Source organism: Schistocerca serialis, chromosome 1 (assembly GCF_023864345.2).
Source record: "Schistocerca serialis cubense isolate TAMUIC-IGC-003099 chromosome 1, iqSchSeri2.2, whole genome shotgun sequence".
Taxonomy (NCBI): Eukaryota; Metazoa; Arthropoda; class Insecta; order Orthoptera; family Acrididae; genus Schistocerca; species Schistocerca serialis.
The window spans coordinates 490,384,155-490,402,954 of record NC_064638.1 but is presented as its reverse complement, the minus strand read 5'-3'; the positions used below and the strand labels follow the sequence as shown (position 1 = coordinate 490,402,954).

Genomic DNA, 18,800 nt, shown 5'->3' with positions numbered 1-18,800 from the left:
TCGTATTGTAACATTTAAAAAAATACACAAAAACAACAATATGAAATTAACGCTTCTAGGAAAATAAAAATATATTATAACAGCTAAACATAGACTGCAGATACCCATTTGGATAGTCGGTAGGCATGCGACACCGGCAGTAATTTCATCTTGTTGGGATTGTTCAAAATGGTTCAAATGGCTCTGAGCACTATGGAACTCAACATCTGAGGTCATCAGTCCCCTAGAACTTAGAACTACTTAAACCTAACTAACCTAGGACATCACACACATCCATGCCCGAGGCAGGATTCGAACCTGCGACCGTAGCAGTCGCGCGGTTCCGGACTGAAGAGCCTAGAACCGCTCGGCCACCACGGCCGGCTCTTGGGATTGTTAATTTAATTTAAATTGTTATGTAGGCACTGTTTTTCGAGTGCAAAATTAATGTTTTTCCTGATTTACTCCATGTATATTTATTTACTGTTCAACTTTTAACTTTTTAACAGCATTATCAGTTCACAGTCAAAGATGATGTTTACTCTTTGTCCGTGCCCCACTCTAGATGACTAACATCTTTTCCAGTATTGTTTACAAATATTGTAACTTCTTTGACGACAATAGTCATTCAAAGTCGGATGATGGCCTTCTAAGCCGCAAAGCAGTTAACTCAAAAAATTAGTCCTGCACAACAAGCACAATACTATGTTTTTCACTTATAATTATGCTGTTCTATCAAAAAGCGGCGGAAGAATCAGCGAACATGATTATAATATGTTTTCCGCCATAACAATGATGTCGCATCGATCCCTCTTTTAGAAAAGTGGAAACTTGATCAGTTTTCTGTAAAATTAAATTGACCTGTTTTTCAACTGAATAAACGAAATGGAAAAATCTTTTTCAAAAGAAAAAATACGCAAACAGGTATTCTGTGTGATATGCAAGTTTAATACTTCTGGTCGGATACTATTGCCTTCGACCGACACATCACAACCATTTTTTTCCATACTGTGATCACTTATTAAGCGAACGCAATGTTTATGACAGGCATTGTACGAGCGGTGACAGAATTCCCATACAGTTGCAAAAAATGTCTCCTCGACATTATCAAAAAAAATGGTTCAAATGGCTCTGAGCACTATGGGACTCAACATCTTAGGTCATAAGTCCCCTAGAACTTAGAACTACTTAAACCTAACTAACCTAAGGACATCACACACACCCATGCCCGAGGCAGGATTCGAACCTGCGACCGTAGCGGTCCCGCGGTTCCGGACTGCAGCGCCAGAACCGCACGGCCACCGCGGCCGGCCGACATTATCAACCCAGCATACAATAAATACTGTTAATTCTTGTTCACCTGATATTTACATGCCTTCAGGCGCTACACCGGGTAGTGAAAGAGTCCGTTAAGAGATGACGAAAAAGTTTAGAATATTTGTAGCTAACATTACGGAACTCTAAATGTGGCATTCTAATTATTATACAAGAAAACAAATATATTGCGTAGTTCTCACAACTATTTATTTAAAATGTCGCGCATTTCGGGTTACAAGCTCGTTTTGTAGTGTTAGTGTATGACATATGTTGTTCTTGTCTCCTGGCGTATAATCAAAGTAAGAATTTCCAACCATCAAAGAATTGTGCTAATTCGAAACAATTGAAAAAAGAATTTAAATGATTATTCAAGTGGAATTAAGTAGATTAGGGGTTCAGTATAAAATTCTCACTTTACAGTATTCTCAGTAAGGTCCTGTTTATTATTCAACAGACAATTAAAGTAGCTTCAGTAATCTTCAAAGCATTTAAACATGGATTTTTGGTTCAAGTTATACAACTCAACATCACAGGGTTAGTGGGGGAAGGGAATAAATCAAACAGGGTTTCCTTTAGGTATTGTGGCAATATCTACTAGTGGTGGCAAATCCGTTTGCCGTTCAGGTGATATTGAATCTGTCTACAGCGAAACGAATAAAAAGTTAGAGATTGTGCCAGTCTACCGTTCGCTAAAATTCTGTAATTTATGTTATTTTTAATTTATATTGGTTATTGGAAATTGAAGTTAATCGAAGCAGGGCAGATCTCTTGTTGCCGCTTTACGTTTGAGGATCAGGCATTTTTCAGCAAGTGGGCGAAATGGAATACTGCTATAAATATACCTTACGGTGTGTAGTAGTGAATCAGTCTCTACTTATTTCAGCACATATATTTTGTTTTGGTTATGTATCTTGCTGCTCCAATTCGAATTTTTATCCTATATGCTAACATCTTTCCTCGAGAAGATAGTCTCACTTAACTGAAATTCCACGAAAAGAATTAGACACAAACAAATGTTTATTAGTCATAATTTCAGGCATTTTATTGTCCGTTATCACTTTATGTTTTCATAGATAATATATTTGGAGTCAGCTAGTTTTACTAATAGGTTGCTTTCTGCTGCGGTGATGTCTTAAGTGACGACGAAATCCATAGGTCTAACAGAACAATATAAACTGTGACCTAGTTTCAAATTTGGTTTGCAATGATTTGGGAAAATAAATGAGTAAGTTGTCGCATTTCGAGCACAGCACCACTCGAGTATATTCCAGTGCTCTCACCTAAGTTCATGGCAGGTAATTTAGTAATAATAATACCAGTAATTACGAGATCTGCTCTCATAAAGCGTATGTTTGAGAAATGGTTTCGACCGTATCTATATGGAATCAGCGCGCAGGATAATGCTATCGGTCTGGTACACCTGTTAAGTCTGAGCGGAGCTTTAATAATTATTGCTCAACTGACAAAACTAATAATTACTTATTATTTCCCCATCACCGCTTCAAAAGCAAGTGAAACACGTAATCAGTTGAGCCACACGTGTATAATTTACAGATAGCGTACACGACCTTTTCTCCTAAACCAACGCGAGGTTACATCATGGCAGAACTTCTGGAAAGCACCCTGAAATAAAGCGGGAGATCACAAAGGGAAAAATATAATTATATTATTAATATACCGCAACTGCTGCCTTCACATTACACTGAAGGAAAAATCCCGCATTATCAAAAAATAATTAATGTAGAATAATGAAATTTCGAGAATACATTTGTCTTGGTAACATATTAAAGTGATTAACATTGCAAGATTACAGATTAATGTAGGTGTGTGACAAGCTGTTGCAAATACGAAATGCTGATGCATTAATAACCGGTGTAACCGTCACAACGTTGAATGCAAGCATGCAAACGTTACGCAGCGCATTTTACAGGTGCTGGATGTCAGTTTGTGGATTGGATTGGTGTTCCATGCCTTTTCCACTTGGTCGGTCAATGCAGGGACGGTTAATGCTGTTTGTGAATGACGCTGGAGTTGTCGTCCGATAACGTCTCATTTGTACTCGACTGGAGACAGAACTGGTGATCGAGCAGGCAAGGCGACATATCCACACTCAGCATGTTGGGTTACGACAGCGATATGTGGGAGAGCGCTGTGCTGTTGGATAACACCTCCCGGAATGGTGTTCACGAGTGGTAATAGAACAGGTCGGCTCACCAAATTGACGAACAAATTTGCGGTCAGAGTGCATGGGATAGTCACGAGAGTGCTCCAGCTGTCATACTAAATTGCACCCCAGACCATCACTCCAGATGTAGGTCAAGTGTGTCTAGCAGGCAGACAGATTGGTTGAAGGCTCTCGACTGGTCTCCTTCTAACCAACACATGGCCACCATTGGCACCGAGGCAGAACCAGCTTTCATCAGAAAATACAACTGATTTCCACTCTGCCCCCCCCCCCCCCCCAATGAGGTCTAATTTCTAACAGATCGAGGGAAAATATTACAAATTGTGGTTTGAAAAGCGTTATTTTCAAAGTAAATTTCCTTCTACGCAGGATGAACTATGTGCGAAAATTTACGATGAATTTCTTAAATCCCAGAGCGTTTGACTCTCATTTAAAAATCAACTCTTTGATAACAAGCCATTTAGAAAAATTTCGAGCCCATAAGATCAGAGATTTATGTTGTATTAAACGTTTTACTGGCACATTTGTGTGATGTATCTTAAAGTGCAAACGCGCAAAAAAGTTCAACATTATATGTGAAAGCTTAGCTTCTCTTGTAGCTTATTAATCTTCGCGACAAATATTATATATGAAAGCTTTGATTGTCCTGTAGCAACACTATGTATATTTATTTAAACCATTAACTTTTACTGTTTGTGTTTTTGCCCTAATTAACAGTAATGTTGCTATTGGCTGACTACATCACGTGTCCTATGTTCTGAATATCGGCTGTCATCGGCTTGCTAGATCACGTGACATGAGCTATGACTGCTTACAAAAGCGCATCGCAATGTCCATTTCAATGCTTCGGAAAGTAACATGCGGTATTTGGTGAAATTCGAATTTGTACTTTCGTAATACGAAAATATGCAACGTATATGTTGCTGCACATCAAAGAACTTTCCAAAACGTGTTTGTTTTCCCTGAGTTTCGTTTTCTAAAGCTCTGGGAAATTCTTAGCCACTGTATAAAACCATAACCATTCAAATGACTGATAAATTTTACAGTTCCGAGGGAAAATATACTGTCACTTTACACAGAAAAAGTGTATTTTCACCCGGGAGAAAGTGTTTTTCACCCGGGAGAAAGAGTTTTTCACATGGGAAAAGTGTATTTTTAACCTGGAGATCCGGGAAAAATCAGGGAGTTTTTTTTCCTTGTCCACGTATACACCCTGTATTAATCAGATTGCATGCGTATAAAGTATCGTCTCAGTTGTGTGACTTGATTCGTGATTTCCTCTCAGAGAGGTCATGGTTCGTAGTGATAGACAGTAAATCAACGAGTAGAACAAAGTGGTTCCGCAAGGTAGTGTCATAGGCCCTCTGCTGTTCCTGATTTACATAAATTATCTAGGCGATAATCCGAGTAGCCCCCTTAGATTGTTTACAGATGACGCTGTCATCTACCGTCTAGTAAAATCATCAGACGATCAAATCCAGTTACAAAATGATCTAGAGAGAATTTCTGTATGGTGCGAGAAGTGGCAATTGGCGCTAAACAAAGAAAAGTGCGAGGTCAACCACATGGGTACCAGAAGAAATCCGATAAATTTTGGGTATACGATAAGTCGCACAAATCTAAGGGCTGTCAGTTCGACTAAATACCTAGGAATTACAATTACGAGCAACTTAAATTGGGATGACCACATAGATAATATTGTGGGGAAGGCGAAACAAAGACTGCGCTTTCTTGGCAGAACACTTAAAAGATGCGACAAACCCACTTAAGAGACAGCCTACATTACACTTGTTTGTCCTCTGCTGGAATATTGCTGCTCGGTATGGGGTCCTTACCAGGTAGGATTGACAGAGGACATGGAAAAAAGTGCAAAGAAGTGCAGCTCGTTTCGTGTTATCGCGCAGTAGGTGTGAGAGTATCACTGATACGATACTCGAGTTGGGGTGGCAGTCACTGAAACAAAGGCGGTTTTCTTTGTGGCGAGATCTATTTACGAAATTTCAATCGCTAACTTTTTCTCCCGAATGCGAAAATATTTGATGACACCTACCTACGTAGGGAGAAATGATTATCATAAAAAAATAAGAGAAATCAGAGCTCGAACACAAAGATGTCATCATCATCATCATCAGCCAATTCAATCATTAAATGATGTGGCCTCTTCGAGTCGTGGATTCAGGTAGGCTTTCAGCAGTCTTCTCCAAGTGGGACGGTCTTGGGCAGTTCTCTGCCAGGTGTTACCAGCGATCTTCTTGATGTCTTTGTCCCATCTGTCTGGTGGTCTTCCTCTAGGCCTCCGGTGCTCTCTCGGACTCCACTCCAGTACTAGCTTCGTCCATCTGTTGTCTTTTCTTCTTGCGACGTGGCCAGCCCACTCCCATTTCAAGGAACCTACTGTCTCTAAGATGTCATTAACCTTCGTCAGAGACCGGATGTCATCTGCCCTTTTCCTGACCTTTCTTTTATAGCCCAGCATTGATCTCTCCATGGCTCTCTGTGCTGTCCTAAGTTTCCCTTTTGGAAATGGGTTCAGTGTCCATGTCTCGCAGCCATTCGTCATCACAGGAAGAATGCATTGATCAAATACTGATTTCTTCAAATTTACTGGCATTTTTGATCTGAATACTTTTGAATTTTTCCCAAATGCTTGCCAGCCAAGCTTGATGCGTCGATAGATTTCTGGCCTTATGTCTCCCTTCATATTTATAATCTGGCCAAGGGAGACATATTCACTGACCTCTTCTAGTAGACTGTCCTTGACTTTCACATCTCCAGCTGGGACCCATTTGTTGGACATTGCTTTTGTTTTGGAAAGGTTCATGTTCAAGCCAACCAGCTGACATTCCGATGCAAGATCTGTAACTAAGGTTTGGAGCTCTGCGAAGTCTTTGGCCAGCAAGGCAATATCATCAGCAAATCTCAAGTTGGTAAGCCTCCTTCCATTAACTTTAATTCTCTTACATTCCCAGCTCAGCTTTGACATAGCCATTTCCAATACAGCAGAGAACAGTTTTGGGGAGATGGGATCGCCTTGCTTGACACCCCTCATGATGCGGAATTCTTTAGTTGATTCGCCAATGTTAACATAAGCTGAAGAATTCTCGTAGATTTTCCTCAGCACTTCAGTGTATGCTGCTCTCACTCCTTGCTCACTCAAAGCTTGGAGGACAGCTACATGCTAACGGAGTCAAATGCCTTTTCAAAGTCAACAAAGGCAATGCAGAGAGGCAGTTGGTATTCATACGGAAAGATGTAGGTGTTCCTTTTTCCCACGCGCCATTCGAGAGTGGAATGGTAGAGAAGTAGTATGAAAATGGTTCGATAAACCCTCTGCCAGGTACTTAAGTGTGAATTGCAGAGTAACCATGTAGATGTAGATGTAGAGGTCTCGCTTGACACCACTGAAGTCTCAAATGGCGGTGGTTCGGGGTCGGTGGAAGGCACGCTACAGGGTGTCTGGCTCGGAGCTGTCCTTGAAGTAATCGATTTGTAACAGTTCGTTGTGTCACTATGGTGCCAACTGCTGCTCGAATTGCTGCTGCAGATGCAGTGTATTGTGCCAGAGCCAGACGCCGAACACGATGGGCTTCCCTCTCGGTAGTGCCACGTAGCCGTTCGGAGCCCGGTCTTCCTGCGACCGTACATTCTCGTGACCACCGCCGGCTGCAGTCATGCGAAGTGGCTAAATTCCTGCCAAGTCTTTCTGCAACATCGCAGAAGTAACAGCCAGCTTCCGTCGCCCTATTACACGACTTCGTTCTGTCTCAGTGAAGTATTGATAATGGCCTTTTTGTCACCTTAAAAGCATTCTTGACTAACATCAACTCACCACGTCCAGTCTCAAAGATAAGTAACACTCGCGACCTTACAGCGTATATTTAAAGCAAACCTGATTTGCACCCACATAGTGGCGCTTCTAGCGCCACTCTTATGCGATTGATGCGAAATTTGAATAGACATCATTTTTCATGTGTAGAAGCAGGCCTACCAACTGCTGTTTCTACATCTACATCCATACTCCACAAGCCACCTCACGGTGTGTGGCGGACGGTACCCTGAGTACCTCTATCGGTTCTCCCTTCTATTCCAGTCTCGTATTGTTCATGGAAAGAAGGATTGTCGGCATGCCTCTGTGTGGCCTCTAATCTCTCTGATTTTATCATCGTCTCTTCGCGAGATATACGTAGGAGAGAGCAATATACTGCTTGACTCCTCGGTGAAGGTATGTTCTCGAAACTTCAACAAAAGCCCGTACCGAGCTACTGAGCGTCTCTCCTGTAGAGTCTTCCACTGGAGTTTATCTATCATCTCCGTAACGCTTTCGCGATTACTAAATGATCCTGTAACGAAGCGCACTGCTCTCCGTTGGATCTTCTCTATCTCTTCTATCAACCCTAGGTACGGATCCCACACTGCTGAGCAGTATTCAAGCAGTGGGCGAACAAGCGTACTGTAACCTACTTCCTTTGTTTTCGGATTGCATTTCCCTAGGATTCTTACAATGAATCTCAGTCTGGCATCTGATTTACCGACGATCAATTTTATATGATCATTCCATTTTAAATCACTCCCAATGCGTACTCCCAGATAATTTATGGAATTAACTGCTACAAGTTGCTGACCTGCTATATTTAGCTAAATGATATGGGATCATTCTTTCTATGTATTCGCAGCACATTACACTTGTCTACATTGAGATTCAATTGCCATCCCTTCACCATGCGCCAATTCGCTGCAGATCCTCCTGCATTTCAGTACAATTTTCCATTGTTACAACCTCTTGATATACCACAGCATCATCCGCAAAAAACCTCAGCGAACTTCCGATGTCATCCACAAGGTCGTTTATGTATTTTGTGAATAGCAACGGTCCTACGATACTCCCCTGCGGCACACCTGAAATCACTTTTACTTCGGAAGACTTCTCTCCATTGAGAATGACATGCTGCGTTCTGTTATCTAGGAACTCTTCAATCCAATTACACAATTGGTCTGATAGTCCATATGCTCTTACTTTGTTCATTAAACGACTGTGGGGAACTGTATCGAACGCCTTGCGGAAGTCAAGAAACACGGCGTCTACCTGGGAACCCGTGTCTATGGCCCTCTGAGTCTCGTGGACGAATAGCGCGAGCTCGGTTTCACACGATCGTCTTTTTCGAAACAAAATGTTAAGCACCGTACAAGGTTTGAACTCAGATCCTTTTGCTTAGCAGGCACACACCTTAACCATTACGCTAACGCAGCTCATTATGTTTATGTCGCACAACTCCTTAGCAATGCGATTTTTTTCCGCCAGTGTGTTTTTGTAGCAAATGAATTACGGCCAATGTTTCTCCACCCACGTTTTTCCACTTTCTGTTACGTGAGTGAACGTGTTGCGGCGGTAATCCGCTTCTAAAGTAAACAGCGTGTAAACAGAAGAAAGGGAACGGGTGTCAGGTAGCGAGACAGGGGTGTGACAAGGTGGTGATGAAGCGAGACCGCGAGCAACTGACCAGGGGCGGCATGTGTTTACGGGACAGGAATAACGCGGCACGTGCCCGCCGCACCCCAGTAACTGGCAGACAGGGTCGGGGGGGGGGGGGGGGGCGCTGCTCCCGGAAGCTGTGGAGGAGCCGCTACCAAGCGACCGACTCCCCGCGTCGTCTCTTCTCTTTAGGAACCGAAAAAGTCCCAGCGAAAGTTTCAGGTTCCAGTCATGTTTCGGCCATCGTTGTGGATTATACACAGTGCGAATTGTCGATGTATGAGGAAGATCAACAGATAATGCTGAGAGAAATCGGAAAAGTGTGAGAATTTTTTCATGTAAAATGGTGTTTACTGAGGTATCATTACTTCTCGGTAGATCACAAACGACAAATGAGAAGAACATAACTAATTCATATGTATCGCAGGGTCTTCAGGAAGTAAGCTACTCACGTCGCCCCACTCATAGACGATGCTGATCGGGAAGGAAGGCCATCGGCTTCTACCACAGTCGCCAATGTCCAGGCAAACTCTTCAACAAGAAGAAAAAACATCTGGAGGAAAAAATTTTCGAACGAGAAGATCATTCAGTGGCTCTCGAATGGCTCTGTGATGAAAGAGCGGATTTCTACCGTCGAGAAATTCAATACTCGCTAGAAAGTCCCAGCCATTGCTAAATAAGTATTTGTGTCACTGTTAAAAGTATAGTGCAGCATTCAACGAAAGTTATCAGGCCTTTCATAATAATGTGTAACTTCCTTTTTGAAATTCCCTCGTTCATCTTTAAAACGAAGCTTGTTGGTCACAAAATGCGCGAAAATTTTCAGTTTTTTGCATTTATTTCAGTTTCAGGCCACAGTCTTCAATACCTGAGCAAACAGTTTAAGTGACATCGAAGATGTTCTTTAGTTCCAACATGCCTCTTCGTGAAGTTGGTATGTGGTACTTAAAATTTTACGTTATGACTGTACCATATCTATGTATGTTTGCTCGATGTGAATGAAAAAAATGTTTGTACCTAGGTTTTGAATGTTGAAATGTGTGTGAAATCTTATGGGACTTAACTGTTAAGGTCATCAGTCCCCAAGCGTACACACTACTTAACCTAAATTATCCTAAGGACAAACACACACACCCATGCCAGAGGGAGGACTCGAACCTCCGCCGGGACCAGCCGCACAGTCCATGACTGCAGCGCCCTGGACCGCTCGGCTAATACCGCGCGGCTAGGTTTTGAAGATTGACATCATAAATCGAAATTAGTTACCTGGCCTAAAATATTTTGTTCCGTAACTGGAATAAACATGAAAAACATTTCTCGCATCAATGTGAATTTTGGTGTGGCTATGTAGCAACACGTGAAAAAGTTTCAGTAGTGAGCCAAAGTGAAAGAGGGTCGTAGTTTAGTAAACAGCGTGCTTTCTCTGGGCTTGGCTGGCAGTGCCACTGCCGGCCATCAGTAGCAACCAGAGTGTACTGCATTATGAACCGAGAATTTCCCGTGTGGCAGCTTATTCCAACATCGGCTCTGGGCTACCTCCTCTGGCCACTGACGGTTTCCGAAGATGTTTCGTGCAAAGAAATAGCTTTGACGTGAATTATAGACTGAACTGTTGGCGAAACGAAGAAAGCGAAAATGAATTTTCGCCCGATAATAATCCATACTTTCTGCTGACATTTCCATAAGAATCTAAAAGTCGCCCTGTATCACTGTGAATTATTGTGTTTTATTAAGTACATTGCCTGCCAAAAATGTGAATTACCCACAAGGCATAGTCCGATGTCAGTGTAACTTTGTACACGTAAAATCCATCGCCAGATACAGGCTATAAATAAAGTTACAATTCCGTGTGACAGGTATGACGTCCATCAGAGTGCTTTGGTATTGTTTATGTTTAGAGTTGTTACCAGGCCAGGTAGGTTATATAATTGGCGTCAGTAGCGTCAGGTGTTGATTGATTACTTTTGAAGGACACGGAGATAGCGCGAACGCGTGTGAGAGAGCATCATCAGCACCTCTCAGAGTTTGTAAGTGGCCTCATTGTGGATCTCCGTTTGGCCAGCTAGTCGAATAGTACAATATTGAGATTTGTGGGACATTCGGATGTGACTGTGACCCAATGCTGGATTGTATTGTAACGTAAAGGCAGACATATACGTCGCCAAGTTTACGGTCGACCATCTCGGATCACCGAAAATGAGGGTCGCTGTATTGTGTTCCAATCAAATCGTAACCTTCACACCTGTGCCTGCCATCTGAGAACAAGTAATGTAGTCCATGTAATATTCTGTGTCATCCTGCACCATTGATCAGAGACTGGCAGCAGCCAGACTAAGGATTACAGTCCCAAGTGTCGGCTGTCGTCAGCATCACAACATAAACAGCTGCATTTAGCGTGGTACGTGACCGGGAAATGTGGACTGCTAATCGACAGCGTCGCATAGTGTTCAGCAATAAATCGCGGTTCTGCACTGTCCCAGATGACCATCATCTGCGAGAACTGCGGCGTCTTGGGAAGAGGTCCCATTCTTCAAACGTCTTGAAGAGGCACAACGATGTTACTCCTGGCGATTTGATGCGGGGAACCATGAAGTGTGACATCTGATCACGGCTGGTAGTGCCTGGAGGAACTCTGATGGCACAACAGTATGTCACAGACTTCCTGTCTCCTCATGCGTTACATCTCAAGCGACAATATAATGATGCATTTTTCAATGGACCAATGCTCATCCACACTTGACACGTGTCTGTGAACTGCCTGCGTGATGTTGAGGTACTCCAATTGCCAGCAAGATCCCCAGATTATGTCCCCAGTAGGCCATGTGTGGGAGAAGCTCGGATATAAACACCGTCCTAATGTCAGTGACCAATATATCAAGGACCAATTACTACAGTTGTGAACCAGCTTGCCTCAGGAGAGGATACAAGGGCTTTATGGCACCCTTCCGAACCTAGTCAGCGCATGCATCCAGGCCAGAGAGGTTGCAACGTCCTAAGGGGAGCATACTGGCAAGTTCTATGCAGATTTGACTCGATACTGTGTCCACTGTAATCGTTTCCTTTCCCTTCTCTGTCTCCTTCACTTTTTATCAGGTAGTGCATATCTTTGAGTGAACGTTAGACAGAAAACTGAAAACTTTGAAAGAGAAACAACTGAAAGCGATGGCCAAACAAAGTCGATGGCATTACATTGCTTAATAAGTTATTTGTAAAAAAAAGTATTGTATAACAGGAGTAAATCTAATGATTGTCTCTAACTAGAAGTCTGTAAATGTATGTGTATGCGAATAAGCTTATTTCAAATTGGTCTAAATTTGTAAATACTTTGACATGTAAAAAGAGATCTACAGATGAATAAAGCTACTACTACTACTACTACTACTACTACTACTACTACTACTAAGTCGACAAAACTGACCCTTATGTTAGGTGGTCTGAAGCTCGCTGCGTGCGTGAACAGCTAGAAGTAAAAAAGTCGAATTGCACGCTGTCTGCGAATCTAGTGTGATGTGTGAGGTGTCTGTACTTGTAGTGTCAAATTTAGCGAGAGTGTTTACTTACTCCAATGAGACAAGCCGTAATTCTGGCAGTCACCACAAAGTAATAACTGTGGTAGAAGCTACGGTAACTTGGCACAATTGCAAAGAGTGTCATAAACGACGTGCGATACCTAACTGGTCAAGTTACCATTAAACGTTCGATACCCTAGCACTGGTAAGTACCGTAGTGAATGACAAATTCTAGCTTCCTACAGTAAGAAGAGAGGATTTTTATTTTTCTTATTCCTCACTCATAGCATTCCTTCTACGGGGAATGTCAGGCAATGTCGAAACTGACAGTCTTAAGCCACTTCATTGTAAAATTTTACAGTTTTAATGTAAGAGATGTTTAGAAGGTAAATTATGTTTGTGATGAGATGATGGTGCTGTGATGCACATTCTCTTTCTTATGAGCATGAAATGAAGGGGCTTCTGGTGCAGACAATAAGTAACTGTGGGTAAGGATTGGGATGCGGGGAATGTTGGGGGATGTTCATATGGGGAGGAACTGACGGATTGGATGTGGGTATTAGGAGACGAATGGGCTGTCTACTGATCAATTAAAGTGTGAGTTGGAGTCTTAATTTGTGAGGCTAGGTTATGGTTGGAATAAAGAATGGATTTCATTGATCAGTTCGTGATTCGCAAATGAGAAGACAATTGAAACTACGTTGGGTGAAGATCCAGAGTTTCGAGATGAACGGAAGGTGGAATGTGTTGGTAGAGGTACTACCGCGGACGATATTTCTCAAAGGATACTGGAGACTTAAGGGTATTGGCATTTACATTTACGGTAGATGTTGAAGCATAGATGAGCCGGAGGGAGAATGCAGTGGCCAGACTTTATGTTATTGTGAGGAGAGCGGAAACTGACAATTGGATTGGCTATTGTCCGGAAGAGGAGGGCGTTGTTTAGTTTGGGCTGACACGCGTGTTTTCCCGTTACAGGAGGCGACGACGTGCAGCAGCTGTGCGACGCGGGCGAGGAGGAGTTCCTGGAGATCATGGCTCTGGTGGGCATGGCGTCCAAGCCGCTGCACGTGCGCCGGCTGCAGAAGGCGCTGCAGGAGTGGCTCTCCAACCCTGGTCAGTATGCGGCCGGCACCGCCGCCTGCTGGTGCTCTTGCTGTGTGGCCCGCTGTTTTCGTAATCCCCCTGGTGCCTCTTGATGAACTGCTACTTGTTGCTGATAACGGCTTCAGCTCTCATCGTTGTTGCCTGCAGCCGGTAACGCATCCTCGTCCGGAGGCACACGATATGGACATAGCTGGTTGGAATCCTGGTGGTAGGGAAAAAATTTGTCACCAGCATCTGGCTGCAAAGGGGAAGGGAAGTGACGACGTACAGTCGCTGATCATGAGACACTACACTAAGTTCGTGGACTAAATTCCAAACACCTACGCAGTGTCTCGGGAACGAGGGCGTGTGACACTGTTGATGCAGATCTAACCATGCGACAGCCTCGGTGCTGTGTACCGGATTCCACACTCTTCCATATCTCTCATCAACATTAACAACACAAACAAGTACACGTCAGCCACATACACTCAACACGTACCGTTACAACACAGCACTCATATTTCACGCCGGCCGCGGTGGTCTCGCGGTTCTAGGCGCTCAGTCCGGAACCGCGCGACCGCTACGGTCGCAAGTTCGAATTCTGCCTCGGGCATGGATGTGTGTGATGTCCTTAGGTTAGTTAGGTTTAAGTAGTTCTAAGTTCTAGAGGACTGAAGACCACAGATGTTAAGTCCTATAGTGCTCAGAGCCATTTGAACCAATCATATTTCACGAAGAAAAGGTGACAACATGCGCCAAGATACAAAATATTTCCAGTTAAGCGCCTGAACCTATTCATCGGCGTCTGCCGCACACAAAAGCCATCCTTGACTTTGCTCCTCGCTTTTTCCCTTGGTTTATTCGATTGAAATATCCCAGACTCGCCGACATTAAGAAAGTTTTCCAGGTATCAAGCTGGATATTTGTACATTATTTCGACGATTAACAAGTCTCTTTGAGCGCCAGTCTTGGGGCTGCCTTCAATCGGTTCTACAACCGGAATGATTCTGTTTCTACGCATCTAGTCTGCACCCGGTGTTACTATGCGTGACGTGGTTTACTGCGTGCATCACCACCGTTTCCCACTTCTCCTGTTTCATCATTCGCTGTTTGTGCACGGGCGGAGCGACTGTCAATAGAGCTTCTTAAGAGCTGGAATATGTCTGATTTTAGCATCACGGTCATCTCGCGATATATGTGCAGAAGGAAGCAAATTCATTTTTGATGCTTCTCGGGGCGCAGGCTCTCTGCATTTTACCCATAAACCGCTCAGAAATGCTCAACGACTTTTTGTAGCGTCCGCTATTGGAATTGGATTAACATCTTTATGTCGTTCTTGTTAAACAAACCCGTCACAAAATGCGGTGATCTTCTGTGTTTCTGCTCTATCACAATTAGTGATCCTACCTGTTAAGTGCAGCAGACTGACATGCAATACTCGGGAATCCATCGAACGAAGACTTTTTTCTATGCCGTCTCCTTCTTGAGTCAAGTACATTTCACTAGGATTATTTCAGTGAATTTCACTCTGGCATCCACCTTCTTCATGGGCAGAATTACGTGATCGTTTCACCCTAAGTCGCTCCGGGCAGATTCAGCTAGATAGTCGACGGCTATGACTCATTCCACTGATCGATCGCCGATCAAATAATATCGGGACTTTTCGTTCTTTCATGCATACTACATTACGTTGAGTTTTCTTCAGGGTAATGTAGATCTGAGCTGATGAATAATGTAATATTCCAGTGAAGACTAGCTAAGTTTTGGTACCCAGTTAGTGTGTTATACGGTTATACGTACTTGGGAATGCACCAGTCATGGGGGCTCGAAGTACTCCTCGTGGTGTTGAAAGTTGATATGGAGGTGCTATGAGACAGAAGTGAGGATATTGGAAGTACTATGGCATAACCTCGACGAAAGTCCTGCAAGGAGGCTCTGTCAGAAGTGAATGAACCAAACAACAGTGTCGCTCGGCGGGTGGTGTTATTCTCTGCTTGCTTGTGGCTTCAGCGCAACCTGCAACCAGTAGCACATCGTAGTAGACATACAGCATAATTGCTTACTTCACGGTAGTTGAGCCCGAAAATTGGTGCTCAAGACGAACGTTGTGGTATAGTGACCCAGTCCTAGTATTTAGAAATAAAGGCACTAAAATAAAAACAAAGCGAAAGCCCGGTTTGGGATAGGATTGGGATGGAATTAATCTCGTAGTTTCTGAAGGATCCATACCAGCATTAACTCTAATCGATTTACGAAAGCTACGGAAAACCCAAATCTTTATGGCTGTATGAAGTTTATTTTATTTGATTTTAACTTCGTATCCGGGTACCCTTATTGTCCCCACAGTTGTTTTGCCTGTTTGAATATCGTATTTTCTAAGTCGGAGTTTCGGGCCGCCATTTAAACGAGCCTGGACAACCGCCTGGAAAATCAGAAGCTGCCTGGAATGCTAGACCAGTCCACTGCGTCGATATATTTTTATTTCTTTCTTTTTGTCTTTGGGCAGCAAAGACCACACAGCCAATAGTAGTGATAAAAGTGCCATGCTAACATAACTGCAATTTCCACAGTAGAAAAATAAAAAGATTTCATCGTTTAAACACATTACTCCACATTGAGCCACGTCATTGCACTCGGGAACTGGCAAATGTCATGAACGGTGTTCGACCCACCATCGTGCAACATTTGCGTGCAGTGGGAAAGGTTCAAAAATCAGGCGTGTTGGTGCCGCATGCTCAAAGCCAAAATCACAAAAATCAGAGAGTGTCCAGAGCTGCATTTCTGCTTGCTCGTCATCAGTTGGCTCGTGAACAACACCGACCATTCCTACCCTGTGTCGTTACTGGTGATGAGAAATGGCGTCTTTATGCTAACATAAGGAAAAGAAAGGAGTGGTTGAGACTGAACAAAGCAGCAATTCCCCGTCCAAAGACCTGCACGCATCCACAAAAGATAATGTTGTGCATCAGGTGGAACATCGACGGTGTGTTGTACTACGAATTGCTTCTCCGTGGCGTGACCATCACTGCTGACCTTTATTCTCAACAACTGAGACGTATTGCAGATGCAGTCCAAGAACAACGACCTGGAAGATGGCGTGTAGTGATGCTACTCCACGAAACGTCCGCCCGCATTCTATTAGACTGACCAGAAACTCTATACAGGAGTTGGGTTGGGAAGTTATTCCGCACCCACCTTATTCACTTGATCTTGCGCCCTCATATTTCCACCTTGTTCGCTCTCTATCGAACAACTTACAAGGAATTTCCTTTCCCGTTTGCAAATGCACTCCGAACATTCCACGATCAATTCTCCGCCCCAAAATTACGCGATTTCTACAGTCGCGGAATCGAAAAGTTACCCCAGCGGTGTCAGACAGTTTGGAATAGTAAAGGAGAACATATTATTGATGACTAAAGTCTTTGTTATGTATATCTGTTGTGTAAACTTCTGGGAAGAATCACTACGAAGCAACCTAATACATTTAACCATCGTTGTACATCATAATTGTACATCACCTTTGTGACGAATGCTCAGGCCTGGTGTGGTCGAGAGGAATGTTCGATACGAGTCGTCGGCTTTGGCCAGTGACGTAATGTTAATGCTTGCATATATTCACAGGTTCCTTGTTAGTTGGCGAAGCCAAAGAATTTGAAAGAAAAAAAAACTCTTTGTGATGACGGATTGTTCTGTAGCTTAGTCCGAGGTATAGATTTTGTTGGAAGATGACAGTTTGGTTGTGATTTGGCGAAGTCAACGAATGTGAAACGAAATAAATCTGGTTGTGCTAACAGACTGATCTGTAGCTTATCGCGTCTGAAAAAATCGCCAATCACATCACTTTATAGTCACAATATTGTTGAAGGCGTTTGTCGCACGTTTCCTATGTCACTGTCCAAGCCGACGACTCGGATTGAACATTTCTCAATATCCGCGTTGGTGCTTATGGATCGTATTGGCGACGTCGGTATGACAGTTTCACGCTACGGTTTACACCAAGGTTAACAGCCTACTGCAAGGAACAGCTGCTGGTCTGCACGAGATTCGACAGTGTGGAGATTGAAATATTAACGAAATTGATTTCGATGTCGTGCAGCGATTAATGGCGACGTCTATTGAAACTTGGCAGGTGATGCATAATTTATGGACAAATACCCGCATGTGTCTGATCGGTGATAAACAACCAATCAAAAAAGGACTGCTGGTTCGTACGCTGCCACGAAGTGCGGGGCGTATGTTCTCAGCTCTTCTACTTCTCTGGCAGCAGTAGCTGATGATGATAGAGCGTGCCTAACAGTTATGTGCGTAATTGAGGATGCTGTTCTTAACTAACTCTACGCGTCTATCATTGTCAGAGTACCGTGAGATGCGTGGGGAGCGCTCTAGAGCGGTTGAAGACTGCAATTTGTTTGCATGAATATGCACAGAAGCGTGACCAACAAACGTGCAGATCGCTAACACTATACTTAAACATCACTACATGTTATCTGCGCTACTAGAGAAAACTGAATATATATGGGTAGTAAGTTGGTAATTGCTGAGCGGGTCGTAGACTTCTCTCCAGTCACTCGTTGACCACTCTCATGTGGCAATAGGAGAAAGCAAAAGAAAAAGCTAAAGTTTTAAATTCCTCGTTTGAGAAATCATTCACGCAGGAGAATCGTACAAACATACCGTCGTTTGACCGTCGCACAGACTCCCGTGTGGAAGTCATAGTAACGGGCATCCCTGGCAACTGAAGTTGAAAATAAACAAGTCTCCCAGGTCCGGATGGGTTCCCAATTAGATTTTACAGACAGTATTCTACGGCTCTGGCCCCTTACTCAGCTTGCATTTATCGCTATCTCTCACCCAGTGCAAAGTACCAAGCGCTCAAAAATAGCGCAGGTGACTCTGGGGTACAAGAAGGGTAAACGAACGGACCCGCGAACAGACCAGCATTCTTAACATCAATTTTCTGCAGAATTCTTGAACATATTCTCATTTACAATACAATCAAATCCCAGAGACGGAAAGGCTTCTGTCCACAAATCAGCACGAATTTAGAAAACATCTCTCGTGCAGAACTCAGCTTTCCCTTTTTTGAGAAGATGTCTTGCGAACCAGGGATGAAGGGCAACAGGCTGTGTATGTATAGATTGGACCATGTCACGATCTATGCGGTAATGTTCAATTACGGAGCCTTCGTGTTGTACGAAGTGAACGAGGTACCATTACGGTGGCATGTCAGGTAATACCCCTCTCTATACGG

At 43.4% G+C, this 18,800-nt stretch overlaps 1 protein-coding gene across 1 annotated transcript in view; it reads left to right on the top strand.

Moving 5' to 3' along the window:
- Positions 1-18,800, top strand: part of LOC126484545 (NGFI-A-binding protein homolog) — a 427,936-nt gene that overhangs the window by 258,382 nt on the left and 150,754 nt on the right. Inside the window, exon 3 of the mRNA XM_050108131.1 lies at positions 13,439-13,576. Within this exon, the coding sequence (XP_049964088.1) occupies positions 13,439-13,576 (138 nt within the window). The remainder of the gene's footprint in view (positions 1-13,438; positions 13,577-18,800) is intronic.